A 20,322-nucleotide genomic window follows, 5' to 3' on the forward strand; every position below is an offset into this window, starting at 1 on the left:
TTCACTGCCCAGGTATTTGGTTCAGCCTCCTCCACAGACATCAAGCAGAAACTCTTATCTAAAAAGCTGGGCTTGGCTGGGCATAGTGGCTCATGCGTGTGATCTCAGCACTTTCGGAGGCTGAGTGGAGGATGGTTTGAGCCCAGGAGTTCGAGACTAGCCTGGACAACATAGTGAGACCCCATTTCTACCCACACACACAAAAGAAAAAAATCAGCTGGGTGTGGTGGCACTTACCTATAGTCCCAGCTACTCTGGAGGCTGAGATAGGAGGATCACTTGAGCTGGGAGGTCAAGGCTGCAGTGAGCCATGATTACACTGCTGCACTCTAGTCTGGGCTACAGATTTTGAGACTCTGTCTCAAAAGTCAATCAATCAGTCAATAAATAAATAAAAAGCAAGACTTCCTGGATGGCTACCAGTGACCACAGGGGTCTTTGATAAACCTTTTTTTTTTTTATATAGCAGTAATAACAACTGTATTTGTTAAACAGCTGCTGTGTTCCAAGAAAAGTAATAGTCATTGTATGTACCTTTTCTGTTTTGATTTTACATTAATCCTACATATTAGATATTATATCTCCAGTTTTGGGGAAAGAACACCAGAGATTGAAATAACTTAGCCAAGTCAGCCAGTATGTAGCAAAACGGGGCTCAGACACACTCCACATTGTAGTTCTTTCGTCCTTACTACAGGCCGGTGAATCTTTGTTTCACCACTTACTAGCTGTGTGGCATTGGAGAGTCACTGATTCTCTCTGGCCTTCAGCTTCCACACCTGGGCGATGGGGATAGTCACTATGGATGTCTCTAGGGCAGATGGGAAGCCTGAGACAGGACATGCTTCAATTTCTTCCCTATGCCTCCATCCCTGATTTTTTTCACAATTGCTTATTGTTATTAGTGGGAGAAATGCTTGGCTGGAACAAATTTAATCCAAAAGACATTTGGTGAGTCCCTACCATGGACAAGAAACCATGCCGGATGTTGAATACAATCAGACGCCGAATCCAAATTCCAGGGACTTGAGTGTTTTCTTTTTTGCTAAAATTTGTTGAGAGCTGACTACGGCTCCTCTGTTCTAAATGCTTTACATGTATAACCCATTTAATCTTCATCCTAACACTTTGAAGGAGGGACTATTCCCACTACACAGTCAAGGAAACCGAGCTACAGAGAGGAGGGGTTACTAGTCAAATCTTAAAAACAAACAAAAACTTGTGAATGCTGGAGCTGGGTCTCCAGTGCAGCCAAGCTGGCTCCAAAGTCCACACTCTTAATTCACCCTGGGGCTCTGAGGGCCCCCATTCTTGTCTTTGCAGGTGAATGTGAGAAAATCACCCTGGAGAAACATCTACCACAGGTGCTCCAATAAGCTCTGGGCACTGTCTAGTTACAAAGCGTGCTGTTAGGCGTAAGGGGATACAAAGATGTGTGGGAATCTGGAGTCTACGTGCAGCCAAAAGTGTGGTATATGCGTGATTAGGTACAGAGCAGGGAGGGAGTGGTGAGTACTAAAGAGCTGAGAGAATGACCTGTCTATGGGGTCACAGACTGATCAGTTCTGGTTGGGTTATTCAGAAAACTTGCTGATGGGGAAGCTTGAACTGGGACTTGAAAGAAGGGAAAAATTTCAGTGGGTGAAGAGCCTGGCAGATGAGAATGTTGCTGGCAGAGGGAGAGACATGAACTACAGGGTGGAGGTGAGCAAACAAGGTGCTTCTCTGACAGTGAGCAGGAGCCTCCCTTGCCAGGACGTTTCGTCATTCATGGAGACCAGCAGAACACTTGTCTTTGAAGCCTTGTGAGGTGGAAGGGGTGCAGGCTCTGGGTCCAAATTCCAGCACAGCCCCTTGAGTGCAAATTTTCTCATCTGTGGTCACAGAGTAGAGGCACTATCGCGAGCATCTTCAGTGTGGAGGGGAAAGAGCATGGGCTCTCCCAGCGGGCGGGAGCAGCACTGAGAGAGTATGAGGATCAGAGTAGCCTCAGCCACGGTGGAGAGCTGGAAAGATAAGCAGCAAGGAAAAGAGCTGGGGACCCAACTGTCTCAGCATAAATTGAGAAGGCAGGAGCAGTGATCAGGGCAAACAAGACACAAAAACTGGGCAGTGGATGAAGGAGAGCAGAAAGTCAAAGGCAAATGCATGGTTTAAAACCTCAGTGGACCAACTATTGATACTGGGAAAGATGGGGTAAGGGTCCCTTCTGGAATACTCCCTCCCCAATCTCCTTGGACACTGCTATCACTGCCAGGGGAATGGGTAAGTTCACCAAAAGGTGGGTTGTAAAGAGATGATGAAGACCACCAGCAAAACCTTGAGAATGGCCACTCTAGTGAGTGGTACGAGAGGATCCCAGGGGCCTCCCCAAGGCTCACAGGAGAGGAGGGGAGGAAAACATGTGTCTCAAAAGTAATTGGAAGAGGAGTCTTGAGAATGGTGAAGGGTCACAAGTGCAAATGGCACCAAGGCTTCTAGAAGGATGGTTGAAAACAAGATTTTGGCAACAGTATTTAGGACCAGATGGGTGTTCTTCAAGGGAGCTGTTTCAGGAGTAAAGCAAGTCTGCAGGTGGGCCAGAGTGAGGGCGCTGGGTCAGGAACTGGGCCAAGCATTGGGAATTGGATGTGTTATCTGCAAAGGGATAGGAAGGAGTGGCCCACCCTGGTGTGCAGGGGGCACAGATAGGAAGATAGGGATGGGGCAAGAACAGAGACAGGGGGCCTTCAGTCACCAGAAGGTAGTCTAAAATATGCAAAGCCTCCAAGGTATTGGCTGGAGAGGAAAAACAAAGCGGCTGAGGGCAGGCCCCACAAGGCGAAGGTATCCTGAGGGCCAGGGGTAAAGCCCTGACAGGTGGGAAAGTGGGTCATGTCCACCCATCCTTCTGCAGGGCAACCCAGATACTGTGGTACCCCCATGGGAAAACGCTCTGCTTCTATCTGTTGTTGCTCTAGTTTCTTTCTAATATAGAAACATCCAACATCTGCACCTCCTCATATAGGGTTGATCCAAGTTTCACAGACATCACTGAGTTCTTAGTGGACTCAGCTACTGGGGCTGTTCTCACACTTTTTTTTCTTTGCAAGAATCAGTAACTGGTGCAAGTGGACCTGTGTAGGGCGTCCAGTGAAACATTATGTTGGTGAATCAACTAGAATCCATCCAAGAACTCAACCAGCCTGGTGTGGGGTGAGATCTGATCCTTGAATGTCCCTCAGTCACTTTTAGGGCTGGCAGGTTCAGAAGGGCTCTCTCATCACCTCCCGCCCCCCGCAGGGCACCATTCCTTGTTTAACACTTTGCCATCACAGTCTTGAATCCTTGTAATTGAACAATGGACCCCACATTTTCACTTTGCACTGGTTTCTGATTCTGTAACCGATCCTGTCCCCTCTCTTGTCTCATTCACTCTGGGAATTGTCCCCACATCCTGAGACCTTTCAGCAGTGCCCCAAGGAGGTTCCTGCCCTTATCTGAAGCTCCACCCTCACCCCCATGGCGGCACCCCAGGCAGCCCTGCTTTTGCGTCCCGGGTAGGCAGGCTGTGCACCCGAGTCACGACCCCCGATTCAGCCTAGGCAGCCACAGCTTGCCTGCTCCCACCGGACAAGCCCTACTGTCCTATCTGCCGCTCTTCCCTTCCTCTTCCCAGGGGGTCCGCGTCAGGGGAGGTGCAGCTGTGTGCATTCCGGGAGCTTCAGATCCCCGTGTCCAGCAGCTCCTTGGTTTCCGGGAGCTGGGGCAGCCTTCCCAGCGAAGAGCTCAGCTCAGCGGGACGTTTTAAAGCTCTCTGCCCCAAGGCGCTGGGGAGTGTGCGGTGGGACAGTCGTGCTTGCCCCTTTCACCTTCAGAGTGTCCACGCCCCACCCGTTTGGTCACTGCGGGTCAGTCCAGTCCAGCCCGGCCCGCCCCACCGGTGCGCGTCTGTCGCACGTTGCAGACGCCATACTCTCTGTTCTTGTTTAAAGTCCGGGATCTACTGGGCCCTGGAGGCAAGAGGTGAACGCAGCGGAATCCACGCTGAGCTGCCCGGAATGGAGCTTCCAACCCCAGAGGGAGGCCTCTGTGCTCCTACACCTTAACCCTTTTTAGCCCGAAACTTCTCCAACTTCCTTGGCTTTGTGTAGAGCTAGACAGCGCCGCCCCCTGGCGCTCGTTGTGAGGACAGTAGAGGAGAGAGGCAAGGGTGTTTTTAAACAGTTTGCCTCCCACCATTATGGGGGCGACCCGAGGGGGAAACCCACTCTTCCACATTCCCGGTAAGTGAACTACCGCATGAGGTCGAAAGTGACAGATTCCCATGTCCTCCTCCAGCCCTCCCCACCCTGCCCATCCACAGGACGGTGGCTCTTCAGTGCCCTTTGCCGAGCAAGTGGCATTTCTATGCACCTGAGTATCAATTCGGACTCTGGAAGAAATGGAAACCTCCTTAGCCGACTCGGGTGGGATCCGCTGGGATCCTGCAGCGCCTCCCCTGGGGGGATGCCAGTCACTCCGTTGGGGTGCGAGAAGCACCATCCTTCAGAAGCTGGGCCGAAACCGGCCAGGCTGACTCGCTCCCACGCGCCCTCCCCTACCCGGCGCCGCAGCAATTCACCTGCCGCTGCCTCTGAGCCGGGTCCGGACCTCGGCGCCCTGACAGTGTCCCCGCGACTTCCCCACCCGATGACATGGGGTCTGGCGTTAGCCAGTGCATGTCCAGGGACTCTCGGGTCCCTGGCCAGCCATGGGGCAGAGGGCGCTGGCGTTAGGCCAGTCTTCCCCGCCCTGTCCCGTCACCCCAGCCACACCCACTGTCCTGTGAGGCCAAGCGCGCTCGGCTGGTTTCCTGAGCCAGGCACCCTGGCCGCGGACAAGATCCAGCTGTCTCTCCTTGCGATCCTGCCTTTGGGGAAGTCCACGTCTTAGGCAGGTCCTCCCAAAGTCCTCTTGGTGCCGACCACCCCTCCCAGCGTCCTGCAGGTCCTGTGCACCATCTCCCCCACGCCCCATTCAAAGCCCTCTTCTCTGAAGTCTCCGGTTCCCAGAGCTCTTGCAATCCAGGCTTTCCTTGGAAGTGGCTGTAACATGTATGAAAAGAAAGAAAGGAGGACCAAGAGATGAAAGAGGGCTGCACGCGTGGGGGCCTGAGTGGCGGGGGCGGGGACAGTCGTCTGGCTACAGGGGTGCTGGCCTTCCCTGGCGCCTGCCCCTGTCGGCCCCGCCCGAGAGCCTCCCTGCGCCAGGGCAGGGTTTACTCATCCCGGCGAGGTGATCCCATGCGCGAGGGCGGGCGCAAGGGCGGCCAGAGAACCCAGCAATCCGAGTATGCGGCATCAGCCCTTCCCACCAGGCACTTCCTTCCTTTTCCCGAACGTCCAGGGAGGGAGGGCCAGGCACTTATAAACTCGAGCCCTGGCCGATCCGCATGTCAGAGGCTGCCTCTCAGGGGCTGCGCGCAGCGGCCAGAAGTGTCTGGGCTGGGACGGACAGGAGCTGCTGTCGCCATTGGCGTCCTGCACCCCTCTGCTCCGGCACGGCCCCGTCGCAGTTCCTGCGCTTTCCCCGGCGCCTGCACGCGGCGCGCCTGGGTAACATGCTCGGGGTCCTGGTCCTTGGCGCGCTGGCCCTGGCAGGCCTGGGGTTCCCCGCACCCACAGAGCCGCAGCCGAGTGGCAGCCAGTGCATCGAGCACGACTGCTTCGCGCTGTACCCTGGCCCCGCGACCTTCCTCGATGCCAGTCAGATCTGCGACAGACTCCGGGGCCACCTAATGACAGTGCGCTCCTCAGTGGCTGCCGATGTCATTTCCTTGCTACTGAGCGGCGACGGCGGCGTTGGCCGCCGGCGCCTCTGGATCGGCCTGCAGCTGCCACCCGGCTGCGGCGACCCGAAGAGCCTCGGGCCCCTGCACGGCTTCCAGTGGGTTACGGGAGACAACCGCACCAGCTATAGCAGGTGGGCGCAGCTCGACCTCAGTGGGGCTCCCCTCTGCGGCCCGTCATGCGTCGCTGTCTCCGCTGCTGGGGCCACTGCGCCCAGCGAGCCGATCTGGGAGAAGCAGAAGTGCGAAGAGAAGGCCGATGGCTTCCTCTGCGAGTTCCACTTCCCAGTCACCTGCAGGCCACTGGCTGTGGAGCCCGGCGTCGCGGCTGCAGCCGTCTCGATCACCTACGGCACCCCGTTCGCGGCCCGCGGAGCGGACTTCCAGGCGCTGCCGGTGGGCAGCTCCGCCGCGGTGGCGCCCCTTGGCTTAGAGCTAATGTGCGCCGCGCCGCCCGGAGCGGTCCAGGGGCACTGGGATAGGGAGGCGCCGGGCGCTTGGGACTGCAGCGTGGAGAACGGCGGCTGCGAGCACGCGTGCAATGCGATCCCTGGGGCTCCCCGCTGCCAGTGCCCAGCCGGCGCCGCCCTGCAGGCAGACGGGCGCTCCTGCACCGCACCCGCGACGCAGTCCTGCAACGACCTCTGCGAGCACTTTTGCGTTCCCAACCCCGACCAGCCGGGCTCCTACTCGTGCATGTGCGAGACCGGCTACCGGCTGGCGGCCGACCAACACCGGTGCGAGGACGTGGATGACTGCATACTGGAGCCCAGTCCGTGTCCGCAGCGCTGTGTCAACACACAGGGTGGCTTCGAGTGCCACTGCTACGATAACTACGACCTGGTGGACGGCGAGTGTGTGGAGCCCGTGGACCCATGCTTCGGAACCAACTGCGAGTACCAGTGCCAGCCCCTGAACCAAACTAGCTACCTCTGCGTCTGCGCCGAGGGCTTCGCGCCCATTCCCCACGAGCCGCACAGGTGCCAGATGTTTTGCAACCAGACTGCCTGTCCAGCCGACTGCGACCCCAACACCCAGGCTAACTGTGAGTGCCCTGAAGGCTACATCCTGGACGATGGTTTCATCTGCACGGACATCGACGAGTGCGAAAACGGCGGCTTCTGCTCCGGGGTGTGCCGCAACCTCCCCGGTACCTTCGAGTGCATCTGCGGGCCCGACTCGGCCCTTACCCTCCACATTGGCACAGACTGTGACTCCGGCAAGGTGGACGGTGGCGACGGCGGCTCTGGCGAGCCACCCCCCAGCCCGACGCCTGGCTCCACCTTGAGTCCCCCGGCCGTGGGGCTCGTGCATTCGGGCTTGCTCATAGGCATCTCCATCGCGAGCCTGTGCCTGGTAGTGGCGCTTTCGGCGCTCCTCTGTCACCTGCGCAAGAAGCAGGGCGCCTCCAGGGCCAAGATGGAATACAAGTGCGCGGCCCCTTCCAAGGAGGTAGTGCTGCAGCACGTGCGGACCGAGCGGACGCCGCAGAGACTCTGAGCGGCCTCCGTCCAGGAGCCCGGCTTTGGCGCGGCCTTTCTCTCCCTCCTGTGCCTCCTCACCCCCAGCTTTGCTACCCAAAGCACCTTAGCTGGCATTACAGCTGGAGAAGACCCTCCCCGCACCCCCCAAGCTGTTTTCTTCGATTCCATGGCTAACTGGCTAGGGGGTGATTAGAGGGAGGAGAATGAGCCTCGGCCTCTTCCGTGACGTCACTGGACCACTGGGCAATGATGGCAATTTTGTAACGAAGACACAGACTGCGATTTGTCCCAGGTCCTCACTACTGGGCGCAGGAGGGTGAGCGTTATTGGTCGGCAGTCTTTTGGGCAGACCTTGACCTCGTGGGCTAGGGATGACTAAAATATTTATTTTTTTTTTGAGTATTTAGGTTTTTGTTTCCTTTGTTCTTACCTGTATGTCTCCATTATCCACTTTGCGCAGCTCTCCGGTCTCTCTCTCTCTCTATAGACTCCCACTTGTCATGTGACAGGTAAACTATCTTGGTGAATTTTTTTTCCCTAGCCGTCTCACATTTATGAAGCAAGACCCACTTATTCCCCATTCTTCCTAGTTTTCTCCTCCCAGGAACTGGGCCAACTCACCTGAGTCACCCTACCTATGCCTGACCCTACTTCTTTTGCTCTTAGCTGTCTGCTCAGACAGAACCCCTACGTGAAACAGAAACAAAAACACTAAAAATAAAAATGGCCATTTGCTTTTTCACCAGATTTGCTAATTTATCCTGAAATTTCAGGTTCCCAGAGCAAAGTAATTTTAAACAAAGGTTGAGATGTAAAAGGTATTAAATTGATGTTGCTGGACTGTCATAGAAATTACACACAAAGAGGTATTTATCTTTACTTTTAAACAGTGATCCTGAGTTTTGTTGCTGTTTTGATTTGTACTGAAAAATGGGAATTGTTGCTAATCTTCTTATGCAGTTTCCTTATTATTATTACTTATTTTTGACAGTGTATAAAATGTTCAGAAGGTTGCTCTAGATTGAGAGAAGAGACAAACACCTCCCAGGAGACAGTTTAAGAAAGTTTCGAACTGCATGATTCATGCCAATTAGCAATTGACTCTCACTGTTCCTTGTCACTGGTAGACCACATTAAAACCAGCTCTACTGGTCTTATGGAATTGGGAGCTTGGGAATGGATCCTGGAGGATGCCCAATTAGGGCCTAGCCTTAATCAGGTCCTTAGAGAATTTCTACCATTTCAGAGAGTCCTTTTGGAATGTGGCCCCTGAACAAGAATTGGAAGCTGCCCATGGGAGCTGGTTAGAAATGCAGAATCCTAGGCTCCACCCCATCCAGTTCATGAGAATCTATATTTAACAGGATCTGCAGGGGGTGTGTCTGCTCAGTAACTTGAGGACAACCATTCCAGACTGCTTCCAATTTTCTGGAATACATGAAATATAGATCAGTTATAAGTAGCAGGCCAAGTCAGGCCCTTATTTTCAAGAAACTGAGGAATTTTTTTTGTGTAGCTTTGCTCTTCGGTAGAAAAGACTAGGTACACAGCTCTAGACACTGCCACACAGGGTCTGCAAGGTCTTTGGTTCAGCTAAGCTAGGAATGAAATCCTGCTTCAGTGTATGGAAATAAATGTATCATAGGAATGTAATTTTTGTAAGACAAAGGTTTTCCTCTTCTATTTGGTAAACTCAAAATATTTGTACATAGTTATTTATTTATTGGAGATAATCTAAAACACAGGCAAAATCCTTGCTTATGACATCACTTGTACAAAATAAACAAATGACAATGTGCTCTTGGGTTGTGTGTCTGTTCACTTTTCCTCCCCCAGTGCCTTCATTTTATGTCATTAAATGGGACTCACAAACCATGCAAATGCTGTGAGATGCATGGAGGGCTGTCCTGTACCCCAGCACTCGTGTTGTCGGGTGATGGCACCATCTCGTGATTTTCAAAGTTTTTTTCCAGAGGCTATTATTTTCACTGTAGAATGATTTCATGCTATCTCTGTGTGCACAAATATTTATTTATTTTCTTTCTGTAACCATAACAACTTCACATATGAGGACTTGTGTCTCCGTGCTTTTAAATGCATTACAGGATCATTTGTTGGAAGGAATTAAATAAACCCTTCCTGGGGCATCTGGCGAATCCCAGCCGTGTGTCTCCTCTGCGAGATATCCAAATTCACTGTAGTCATGAAGGGTCTCAGTTTGTGGCTCTAATTCAAGTATTCATTTCTAAACATCTCATCCAGTATGAAATCATTCTCATCTCTTTTGGAGATTAAAAACATCACCTTTTCAATGCACACGTTTCTCGGGCTCACTTTTCTAAGGTGGTAGGGCTGGCTGAATGCAATATGCAGGGCTCGGAAAGATTTTTTACAGAAGAAATTAAAAGAAAGTAGAATCCAGGCAAGTATTCAAATGCTTTATATGTCTGGATAATGCCGAACTCGTGAGTTTTAGTATGACTGATTATTGTGAAGACTGCGTTGGAGATTTTGACACCCATCGCAGATGAAGTAATGGCTTTAGTGTTTAGTGTGTGTGTGTGTGTGTGTGTGTGTGTGTGTGTGTGTGTGTGTGCTAGGGCAGCTGCCATGCACAGTGCCCTGTGGAGATAACAAGCTGAGCCATGCTCCCCCTAAGTAGCAGACTAAGTCTTTGTGAAGGAAGAGCTACAGAAGTGGGGGCAGGACAGGTGCAGAGAAATGGCGGGAGACCAGAGGAGACAGTGACACCTTGCAGTTCGCCCCGTTACCCAGCCTCTGTTTGTCAAAAGAGTCTGCTCCCAGTCACTGTCAAACTGACTTGTAGGGCCTCATTGCGTTAGGATTTCTTCTTATTCCAGAAGAGGGGCATTTTCTTAAAGAACACTGGAAGACCAAAACACACTTTCAAAACCCAGAGGCAAAAACCCTTCATGCAGCACTTGGGCCCCAGGACATTAGTTGTGCGGGGCCCTGAGCTTCCCTGTCCTCCTCACTTCCTGCTGCCTGGGGGATCAGCAGTTCTGTTTACAGGTCTCATCTGAACTTGAGATTCTCAAAACGCTAAATAGCCACAGTGCCTCTCAGGGAAAGATACCAGGACCACGTAAACAAATCAGTTAGCTTTAAAAACTATCCCTGAGCATTTAAAATCAGGATAGACCTTATGAAACCAGAGCCATGGGTCAACCTGTGTGGTCTCTGCTTTCTGTTCACATCATTGGACATCCAGGTCTGAGGGAGATTCCCAGGGAACAGCTGCTGGTGATATTTCATAGCAAAAAAGGCCGGGGCAAGAAAGAAAGCCGAGGTGGTATTTCTGGATAAGTCAGCATTCAAGTTTTTGTTTTTGTTTTTTTTTCCGTAGCCTGCTGTTATAAAGTAAACCGAATGCATTTTTTAAGTCAAATGACTTTGGTATTTTTTTTCCAGTTCTCACCTTTTTCTTAGATTAGTTCAGCAATTATTTACTGAGTATTTACTCTGTGCCTTTCATGGTGATAGGCACAATGACAGGTCCCTGCCATATAAGTTAGACTCTGGCAGGGGAGAAAGACGCGAAACAACTGATCGCCCCCAAATTGTACTTAACTTAGAAACAGTGATAAATGTGGGGGAAGAAAAGCACAGCACACTCTGAAAAGGCCCATGAGGGAGGCAGGATTTAGAGTGGAGGACTAGAGGGAGCTTCCAGGACAAGCTGACACTTAACACCAGACCTGAAGGGGAAGGAGGGGCTTGTCAAATGCAAACTGGAGGAGGGGCAGTCCAGGTGGGAAGGATCACACCTGCAAAGGCCCTGCACTGGAAAGAGACCTGGTGGAGCGGACTGGGCATAGTGAACAAGGTGAGGCGGGCTGCAAGGGAGCTGAAGCGGTGGAAAGAGAGATACAAGCAGTGGGAGATGACTGTAGGGGCTGTAGGTCAGAGACACTGAAAGAAAGACTGAAAGAATGACGTTGAAAAATGTTCTAGGTGCAAGTGGGGGCACTCAAGGAGTTTTGATGAGAGTGCGCTGGGATTCAATTTATGTACTGCATTGTTTGGGAAGATAACAACTACTTCTAGATGTGTTTACATGTCCCTCTTGGGGAGGAACCTGCACAATTTCCGCTGTAAGCACCCCGCAGGGCTGTTATGTGGTGTGAACAGCATACACACCTGGGTGTGATCCCAGCCTGACACCTGCTGGTCACATGGCCACGGGCACCACATGACCCTTCAACGGCTGTAAGACGGGTGCAAGCAGTGCCATCTCATGAGGTTTCCAGGAAGATTAGATGAGGCAATAAGCTCAGTTTCTGGCCCATGGTAGATACCAAATAACTGTTTACTTGTGTGCCAGTGAACTGGTAGATGCATAAATGAGTACAGAAAAAAGCTGTGTTGGAATCATGAGTGTCTTAGGGGCAAACTCAAGGTTGCACAAAGTGGAGACTGTTCCATCAAGGGAAGATGCAGTTGCTTGGAGCGATGTTGTCAATGCTAGAAGAACTGTAATGTTGGATTTGCAGGCATCTATATCATAGCTTAAACAGGAAGATTTTTGTGCCAGGTGAGAAGTGAGCTCCAACACTCAGTCACTCAAAAATCCAGCTTAGAAGGCTTCAGCTTATTTTCCCTTCTCACAAGGCCTAGTCAAGTACAGGCGGCAGAGACTCCCTCCGCTGATCTCCCAGGGAGGCTCGGAGGAGGAAGAACATGCTCCAGAGTGCCCTTCTCCATTTCTCAGGGCCCAGAGGAGAAAGAGAAACATAGCTCTGGCCCCAACAGAGCCAGCAGGAGGTACAGAGGGAGATTCCTGCAGGTGACATTCCTTTGAGAGACATTATGGTTGTGGATGGGGCCAGGGGACAGAAGATCCCCCACCTCCTACTTTCTGGAGATGCTTGCTGTTCTCTATTGAATGCGATTCCTTATTATATCATCTATTCAAGGAAAACTGAGGCTGCAAATAATACATGAAAACACGTTTTCTTCATGGTTGTAGCTGAGTGGAGGTACCCAAAATACATCTCCTGACCTTTAGAGGCATTTCTTCATAAAACAATGCAGACAATGCCCAGTTCTTTCTTTCTTTCTTTCTTTTCCAGAATGAATGCCCTGGGTTCAGCGACATCTCTTTTTGTTTTGAGTGTTCCCTTCCTCCTTTTTTTTGGTTAGCAGGTTCAGATGTAGGCAAACAACTGATTTCCTCTCACAAGAGAAACTAAATATTGTTTTAACATCAGATGCTAATAGAATTGAAATCCTTTTCAGGGTGTTTTGAAAGTGTGATTGTGAAAAACAAAAGAACCCTGGGGATGGGTTAACTCAAGGTCACGCCCACTGGAGAGGGGGAGCAGACAGCAGAGGGTTCTGGGGACCCAGTGAGAAAGACCAAGAGTCAAAGCTGGGGTCTGTGACAATTATGCCACCTGGGCCACAGGCCAGATATTTCCTTGGATCTCTGCCTGAAGGAAATCTTCTGTAAAAATAGCAAATTTTATATGGATATTATCCTAAGAAAAAACCCACTTATCTTCTGCATATTCAACGCCTGGCAATATAACCTCTGTGCTTTTGGTTAGAGGTTAGCACCTCTGTGCCCATCTCAAATCTTCTTTCTGACTTCTTGCTAATGCCGTCCCTAAATGCTAAGTTACCCCGCTGTTGTCCAGCAAAGCTTTGTTCTACTTGGCAAAGAGGAGAGGGGCTTTCCCACATTCTCCCTAATTCCTCCCCTTTTCCCACTGCCTCCTGCCTTATTTCAATTTAATTCCTTTGGGAACATGGATCCCACCTTCCACAAACTCTTTGGAGATCCTACGCCTTGTTCATTGTCCCCCTCTTTTAATAAATCTGTTCTGAAATGCTCATATAATCCCAAATCACCATTTTCAGCCAGTCTTTGCCAGGGTTTGACTCCAGTCTCTCTTCGTGTATTTTCCCCCTCCTCCAAAAAGGTAGCACTGCAGAAACCCAAGGGTAGTGCCAGGAGAATGGAAAGTCTGAGAAGGGCATGGGGCAAGTCCCAGTTTCACTGTTTAATTTGTCTATGACTCTCCAGAGCACAGGATACGGCCATGATAAACATGAGCCAATTCAACAGCAGGCTGCCTGGAGGCCCGTGACAAATGGAAATGGTGCTTTTGGGATGCGGCTGGATCTCGAGGAACACGCTGCTCTGTTTGGCGGAAGGGAGCTTGGAGTGGAATCCACACCCTCTCTCTGGTGCTTGGAGTAAAGAATCACGAAGTCATTATGGAATTAGCAGCTTGCCCAGGGACATACTCAACCCTCTAGTTTCTCCAGGTGGTGTCTGGAGTCCAGGATACTTCTTTTCAGATCCATAAGGTCAAGAGGGCTGTAGCTTCCTATGTAAATTGGTTGAGGTCTCCTAGTCTGGGGGGAGGAGCTCAGGAAATGGTATAATCAGGTGGCCTTCCTGGATTTGGGGATAGCACCATCTCCCATTCTGTACCTCATCAGGTCCTCCCCATGCTATCTGTGTCCTGCCTCCTTGGCCACAAATCACAGCCACTAAGAGGGAAGTAGATGGTGACCAAAACAGTTCTGATATTGATTGGGACAACAGTTAGTTGCCCCAATGTAAAATGTAAAAATGTAAAATGTAAAATGTAAAAATTTGCATGTCAAAATTCATAGAACTGTAAAACTAAAAAGAGAACACTCTACCATATGTAAATTATACTCCAATTAAAAATAGATTAAAAAGAAATTACAGCCTCTTCAGAACACTAATGAAAGCCTGATTTAAAAAAAAATGAAAAAAAAAAAGACACTCAGCTCTGCACCAACTCCCTCTTCCTCCTTCTGTATCATGAAGCAGTCACCATTTGAATGGTAAACCTTCCTCCCCTGGGCCAGGAACACGGCCTTTGTGTGTCACTGTGCACCTGCGGGTGGATACTGTTGCTCTGCCCTCTCCACACAGTCATGCAGCCTTCCCTGGGCCACTGTGGGCTGGAAGTGGGAGAGCCTGAACTCAGCCCTGGTCTGTGTACCTCTCAGTCTGTTCTCTCTCCCCATCTACCACATGTTCACACTGGGTGAGTGCTGACCTTTGGCAGCCCCACTCTCCAGGCGGATAGAGCCCCAGAAATCCGATCATTACAAGTGCTATGTTGCAGCAGGTGGATACTCATGGTGTCTTTTGACAATAGGAAGCCATATGTTTTTATTTGTAGAAGGTCAATACTCCTAGGCATTTTTTTACATAAGTTCTCCCCCATTTCAGAAAGTGCCCCCACTGTTAGGCACTAAAGTTCATTCCTTCACAGGATTGAGGACCCTGCCTTTCAGTTGATATAAAGTTGATGAAAGTTGGAAAGAAGGACATGATCATCCTGCCAACCCCTCCCTGAAGAGCGGAGGCATGTAAGCCTCAATTTCACAAGGACCCCAGAGCTTTTGATAGGCTTCTCTTACTAGGCAGACCCAAGCCCCTCATTTGAGCCTGCCACCACTGACCCCTGGCTCTTAGGGCAAAGCCCTTATACTTGAGGTGGCATAGAAGGCATTAGGCTCCTGCTTATGTGTCTGCCAGTGCCTCACATGCCCCTGTGGTCTGTTTTGGTCACACTGAGCCCTTCAGTGCCTCCCACTGCAGGCCCTTTGCACATGCTGTTCCCTCTGCTTAAAGCTTACAGGAACACCTTGTGCCCCACCCCTTCCTTTCCTAGTTAATGCCCAGGTACGCTTCAGAGGAGGTCATCTCCAGCCACTTTCCTGGGGGAAGCCTGCTCTGAGTCATGGGCAGCTTCTTTTATCATCATCTCTTAGAAAGTATATTCCTTTTCTGCAGAGTGCTTATTTAGGTTTAGAACTGTACTCTCATTTCTGTGCTTATTTGATTAATGCTTATCTTTTGCCACTAACCTCTAAGCCCCATGAAGGCAGAAGCTGCCTTTGTAGACTCATCGTTTTGTCTCAAAACCTGTTGCACCACCTGAGAACTGTCCGCATGTGTACCCCCATGCCTGCTAGTGAGCAAGACAGTTTCCAGGGTGTGCTGCTGGCTGACAGTGTACACCATGGTGGAGCTGTCTCAGAAAACACAGCCCTAGGATTCTACCATTTGTCCTTAAGGAATCTGAGGCTACGCTGTCATCTACTTATGGAATGAGAATGTGGGAGATGGGGGTGATTCACTACCTCCAACCTCTCAGAGAAGAGTGTCAATGCCCACATTTGCCAGGATTCATGTCTGGTTTCTGAGGCAGTGCCGCCAAAATGTGCTATATTTAGTTGATCCTTTGCATCCACCTCTAGCATCTAAGGAATGCTAGCTATGATGACTTTAACGAAAGTGAAGCCAATACTTCACAGACGAGTGTGAAAGTCATATGCTCACAGATCAGAGCTAACAAACTGGGCAAGTATCCTGCTGAGTGACAGCCTGTCATGTCCAAATACCATCTTCCCTGACCATCTGGGAAAATGGAACACCTGGATTGTCATGGAACAGTAAATTAAAGACAATTGTAAAAGAAAAAGCAAGATCTCTCATGGATGGAGGGATGAGCAAAGGCTGTTTCTACCTGTGGCAGAAAATGTTTTTATTCACAATGATGTCAATAGCTGTGACTCCTGTTCTTAGCAGGCAGAACAAGATGACCATCGAAGCAAGCCTCACAGTCAGTGACGTATGTCAGTGGCTTTCAGGATCCTGGCTGTGTGTCTCATGACTTCAATTCATTGCAGTCTTCTGTACGCAAACTACAAGGGAGGGTTTCATGCAACCAGTTGTTACAAAAGCCTGGGGTTGATGGAACTAAAGCTGGCAGCACTGTTGTTGGGCTCCAAACACAGCCCGGACAAGTGCTCAGGGCACCTTGCTGCTGCCGGGCAATGAAAAGGCCCTGAAGCTGAAGAAGAGAGCAGTGGGTGGGCTCACCCCGCACCCCCACACCGCTGCCACCCGCATGACTTATGACTGCAGGGTCAAGCGCAGTGTTCATACTCATTTTCCAGTGGTGATGGAAGGAGGACTAAGCAGAGAAGCATGCTATCTCCCGCCCTCCCACCATTTGATTCGCGTGTCTCCCCGGTGTCTCTGCCAATGTGGAGTTTACAGCTGGGAAGAGCTCAAAACTCAAAACCTCCCTTGGCGCATATTTCAAGTGGGAAACTGAGGCTTAGAGAGGTTAAATCACTGCTCACGGGGTAGCTGAGGCTGAGGTGTCCTGCCTCTCAGAGACTTTTCTTTCCATCACCTGAAGCTGCCTCTCCTTCAACCTTCATCAACTAAGTTAAAAAGGTTGACGTTTCTAAATAGAATGTGTCTTATTCCATGCTAATCTGGGCAGCCATGCACTAGTGTTGCCAAGACTCCTGGTAGTGCCCTGCCTTGCTTATCAGAGAGTTTGCCCAGTCTGATCACTGGGAGACTAAAGAAAGGACCCCCAACCCCACGTACAAGCTGGGAAGAAGCCCTGGCGACCATTGCCAGTGCTGTGAAACCCTCACCTCACTACTATCAGCCTGGGTGGTCCTTGGAGTTCCGTTCAAACATATTTATCAGTGCCCATCCTGGCAGGCATTGTCAGACACTGAGGAACAAAGAAATAGTGCAGTTTTAAAAACCTCCAAGTAGTTATGGTTACACGAGACCCACAGACATGGAGACTGACTTACTCCAGATGCCCAAGGTATCCCTGGTGGGTACCAACAAATTAGGGATGGTTGATGTCTCTGTGTGTGTGCATGTGTGTTTGCAGGATCAGAGGGTTCTCTGACTTAGTTTTGAAACTTCCATTCCACAGTCATGTCTCTAGTATGTAGTACAGACGTGGCTACGCATTCTCTCAGAGTGGTCTGTGAGGCTGACCACTCTGAAGGGCATAGGGTGTTGCCCTTTGGCTGTCTCTTCTCCTCCCCACACCATCTTCCCCATACCACCAGAATGATCATCCAGAATCAGGCCGGCTAAACCCAGAGGTAGTCTCTGAATGCTAAGCCAAGTGGGACCCCCCAAACTTCATACATGTTCCTATGTTGTCACACCAGATGCTAACATAAGCGTTCCAAGTTCTCCTTTGTCCCCTCCCCTGCTTTTATCAGAAAGCAGAATTAGAGCTCCTCTTAAGCTCTTTCCCTTTGGGAAAGATAATTTATCCTTTGGTTAACACATCAGGCAACAAAGATACGGCCTTTTATTGTGTTCAACTTACACGTTAATATCTAATGTGGCTGATGTTTTAGTGAACGATGACATTCTAAAATAGGGGGTGATGAAGCTGCCTCCTCTATCCAAAACCTGGGCTGGTTCCCATCCCTCGCTGCTCTCTGGTCGGCTTTTCCCACCTATAGCTCCTCTCCCACTCACCACCACAGTATAAATTGCTGCCTTAATGAGTTCTCATGTTCCCACATCAAAAGATCAGGGACAAAAAATTACATCATAGGAGCTAGATGAGGTTTTTATCATCTGCTTTGTTATTACTGACCTGGTTTTATGCCTTGCAATAAACCCCATGTCGTGTCTCTCCAAACCTTTTCTACTCACAGGAAGACTGCTCCCAGCTCAGGGCAACCCAGGGAGACACCTGTGACAGCAAGCAGATGTTAATCGGAGGCCCGGGGTGTGTGGGGAGGGAAGCAAGTGCCCCAGGCTGTTAACATAAATCTCACTTAACAAGATCCCAGGAAGAGACATAAAGGGCAGGTGCCTGGGGGCATCTTCCTTCCTCCTCTCTCTTCTACAGGCTGTGCTCCCATCACAAGGCAGAGCGTCTGCAGAGAGGAAGGGTGCTACCTCCCTCCACCCTCTTGAGTCCTCTCCCAAGCAGTGGCTGTAACGAGTCACACACAGGGGCCATTCATTTCTCACCACCTCCTGCTTCCCAGCCCTTGAAGAACAGCCAGAGGTTCAGGAATGATTCATATCCTAGCCCAGTTCCCAGAGGAGTCCTACCCATATGGAAGCATCCTTCTGAAAGCCAGAGTGCAGGGGAGAGGAGAGCAGCAGAAGAGTTCTGACACTCTCCGGCAGGTACATGGGCTGCTGGAAGGAACAGGTGGTGGAGCTTAGGTGAGCATCCGGGAGATGCAATCTTCGGGGCTGTAGGAATGGTGCCGACCCCTTGGGAGGTGGCCACGCAGGGTGGGTAGGGAAAGGCTCTTCAGAAGGTGGTGATCCTGGTGAGGGGGATGCGCTTGCGGCTGGGTTCTGGTTGCAGGGCTTCCTGCTGGCAGGGGAGCCGGGGGCACATGCACCCTGCCCCACCTCTGCTCTTGAGAGCAGTGGCATAGTAGTCCAGGGGCTCCTCCTCAGCACTGCCAGCACCTTCCAGGAGGCAGCAGCGCAGGCAGAGAACGCGCTGGAAGGATCGGCGGAAGTTGTCGGAGAGGAAGCCATAGAGAATGGGGTTGGCGCAGCTGTTGGCATAGCTGAGGATGAGGGACACATGGTTGACGGTGGCATCAAGGCTGGTCACGAAGAGGTTCAGCAGCTGCACCACGTAGAAAGGCATCCAGCAGAGCACAAAGACGGCCACAACCATCAGCACCAGCCTGGTGATTTTCTTCTCCGAGCGTCTGCGCTGCTGCCAGCCAGCGCGCAGGGCCACGGCGCGCATCTTGCCCACGATGAGCAGGTAGCACAGGCCGATGGCCAGCACGGGCAGCAGGAAGCCCAGCAGGAAAGTGTAGACCACGAAGACTGCCGACCAGGCCGGGTGTGGCCAGTGCAGGTTGCAGGCCACAGCCTGGCCGCCGCGAGCCGGTCTGGTGTCTGCGAAGATGGCGATGGGGAGAGTGACCAGCAGGGACGCCAGCCACACGCCCAGGTTGATAAGCTTGGCCACGCTGGGCCGCCGGTAGGTCGCCGCGCGCAGAGGGTGCACCACGGCCACGTAGCGGTCCACGCTGAGCACGGTGAGACAGAAGACGCTGGTGAACATGTTGAGGCCGTCAACGCTGAGCACCGCGCGGCACAGCACGGAGCCGAAGGGCCAGTGGCGCAGGGCGGCCGACGAGGCCACGAAGGGCACGCTCAGCATGAAGAGCTCGTCGGCTACGGCCAGGTTGAGCAGGTAGATGTTGGTAGCCGTCTTCATCTTGGCGTAGCGAAGGATCACGAAGATGACCAGGGCGTTGCCCACCAGCCCCACCAGGCACACCAGCGCGTAGATGCACTGGATGGCGACCATGCCCGCCGCCCCTGCGTCCCCGCGCCCGGCCACAGCCTCCTCAGCCTCCGCTGGAGCGCTGCTGGCATTGGCTGCGGAGGGCCAGGCCGTCCCCGGCCCTTCCTCCCCCCCGGGGGGCAGCGTCGAGGGGGCGCTCATTCCCAGGGGTGCCGGCGCAGGGCAGCTGAGCGCGGCAGAGCTAGCGCTGCGCCAGAGAGCTCGGGCTGCAGGCCCTGGGCGGGGGCTGGCGCGCAGACGCGCGGCTCTTCCCGGCTCCGCTGAAGAGCTGCGGGCACCCGGGAGCGCCCGCCAATCCCCGCGCCGCGCGCCCCACCGCGCGGGCGCCCGACTGGCTCGCACCGCTGTGGCCCGCGCCCCCCGGCACCCCAGCTCCTGGGTATCAGCGCCTCACCCAGCCCTCCAGTCCTCTCTGGCCACCCCCGTTTTCCCACCTCCGCCGCCCCCTCCCCGCTGCCGGCTCGGCCCCAGGTTCCCGGGTCTCCAGTCCGGCTCCAGTGTCAACAGTACCCCCCGCCCCGTCCGGCCCTCCTGGGGTCCCCCGCCTGGCCTCTTTCCTTCAGACCTCTATTCAGATCCCGTCTTCCCCAGCAGCTCTTTGAGGTCCAGTTCCCTGCTTTGTTACAGCGGGTCTGCGACGGTGGGGCTGGGGGTCCCGGAGTCCTCCCTTTGGGTAAAGATGTGCCCGGAATTGGTCAGGGACCACCTGGAAGCTCGGAGCCACTTGCCTTGCACTTGATATCCCCTCACCCTGCCCTTTAATCCTCGCGACGACCCATCCTGGCCCATGGCTGAGTCTCTTTTATAGAGGCGGAACCTGAGACTTCCACTGGCGGCTTGGTGAATTTCACGTCTGTCTGGATGTCCAGTTTTCCCC

The 20,322-nt window shown here is 52.1% G+C and overlaps 2 protein-coding genes across 3 annotated transcripts; one reads left to right on the plus strand and one right to left on the minus strand.

The window, feature by feature from the left end:
- Positions 1–5,009: 5,009 nt before the first annotated feature.
- THBD (thrombomodulin) lies at positions 5,010–9,095 on the plus strand. The gene has a single exon (XM_055266129.2). The coding sequence runs from the start codon at positions 5,414–5,416 to the stop codon at positions 7,307–7,309; it is 1,896 nt and encodes a 631-aa protein (XP_055122104.1). The 5' UTR covers positions 5,010–5,413; the 3' UTR covers positions 7,310–9,095.
- A 6,514-nt stretch (positions 9,096–15,609) lies between these two features.
- On the minus strand, positions 15,610–19,640 carry SSTR4 (somatostatin receptor 4). 2 transcript variants are annotated; one of them, XM_055265598.2, is made up of 2 exons: positions 17,745–19,640; positions 15,610–16,847 (listed from the first exon to the last, which is right to left on the minus strand). In XM_055265598.2, exon 1 carries the CDS (start codon positions 19,584–19,586, stop codon positions 18,420–18,422), a length of 1,167 nt encoding a protein of 388 aa, XP_055121573.1. In that variant the 5' UTR covers positions 19,587–19,640; the 3' UTR covers positions 15,610–16,847; positions 17,745–18,419. The 2 variants fall into 2 exon arrangements, with proteins under 2 accessions (XP_055121573.1, XP_055121574.1); XM_055265599.2 differs by having other exon boundaries at positions 15,610–16,014; positions 16,765–19,640.
- Between the last annotated feature and the right edge of the window lie 682 nt (positions 19,641–20,322).

This window comes from Symphalangus syndactylus, chromosome 24 (genome assembly GCF_028878055.3).
Source record: "Symphalangus syndactylus isolate Jambi chromosome 24, NHGRI_mSymSyn1-v2.1_pri, whole genome shotgun sequence".
NCBI lineage: Eukaryota > Metazoa > Chordata > Mammalia > Primates > Hylobatidae > Symphalangus > Symphalangus syndactylus.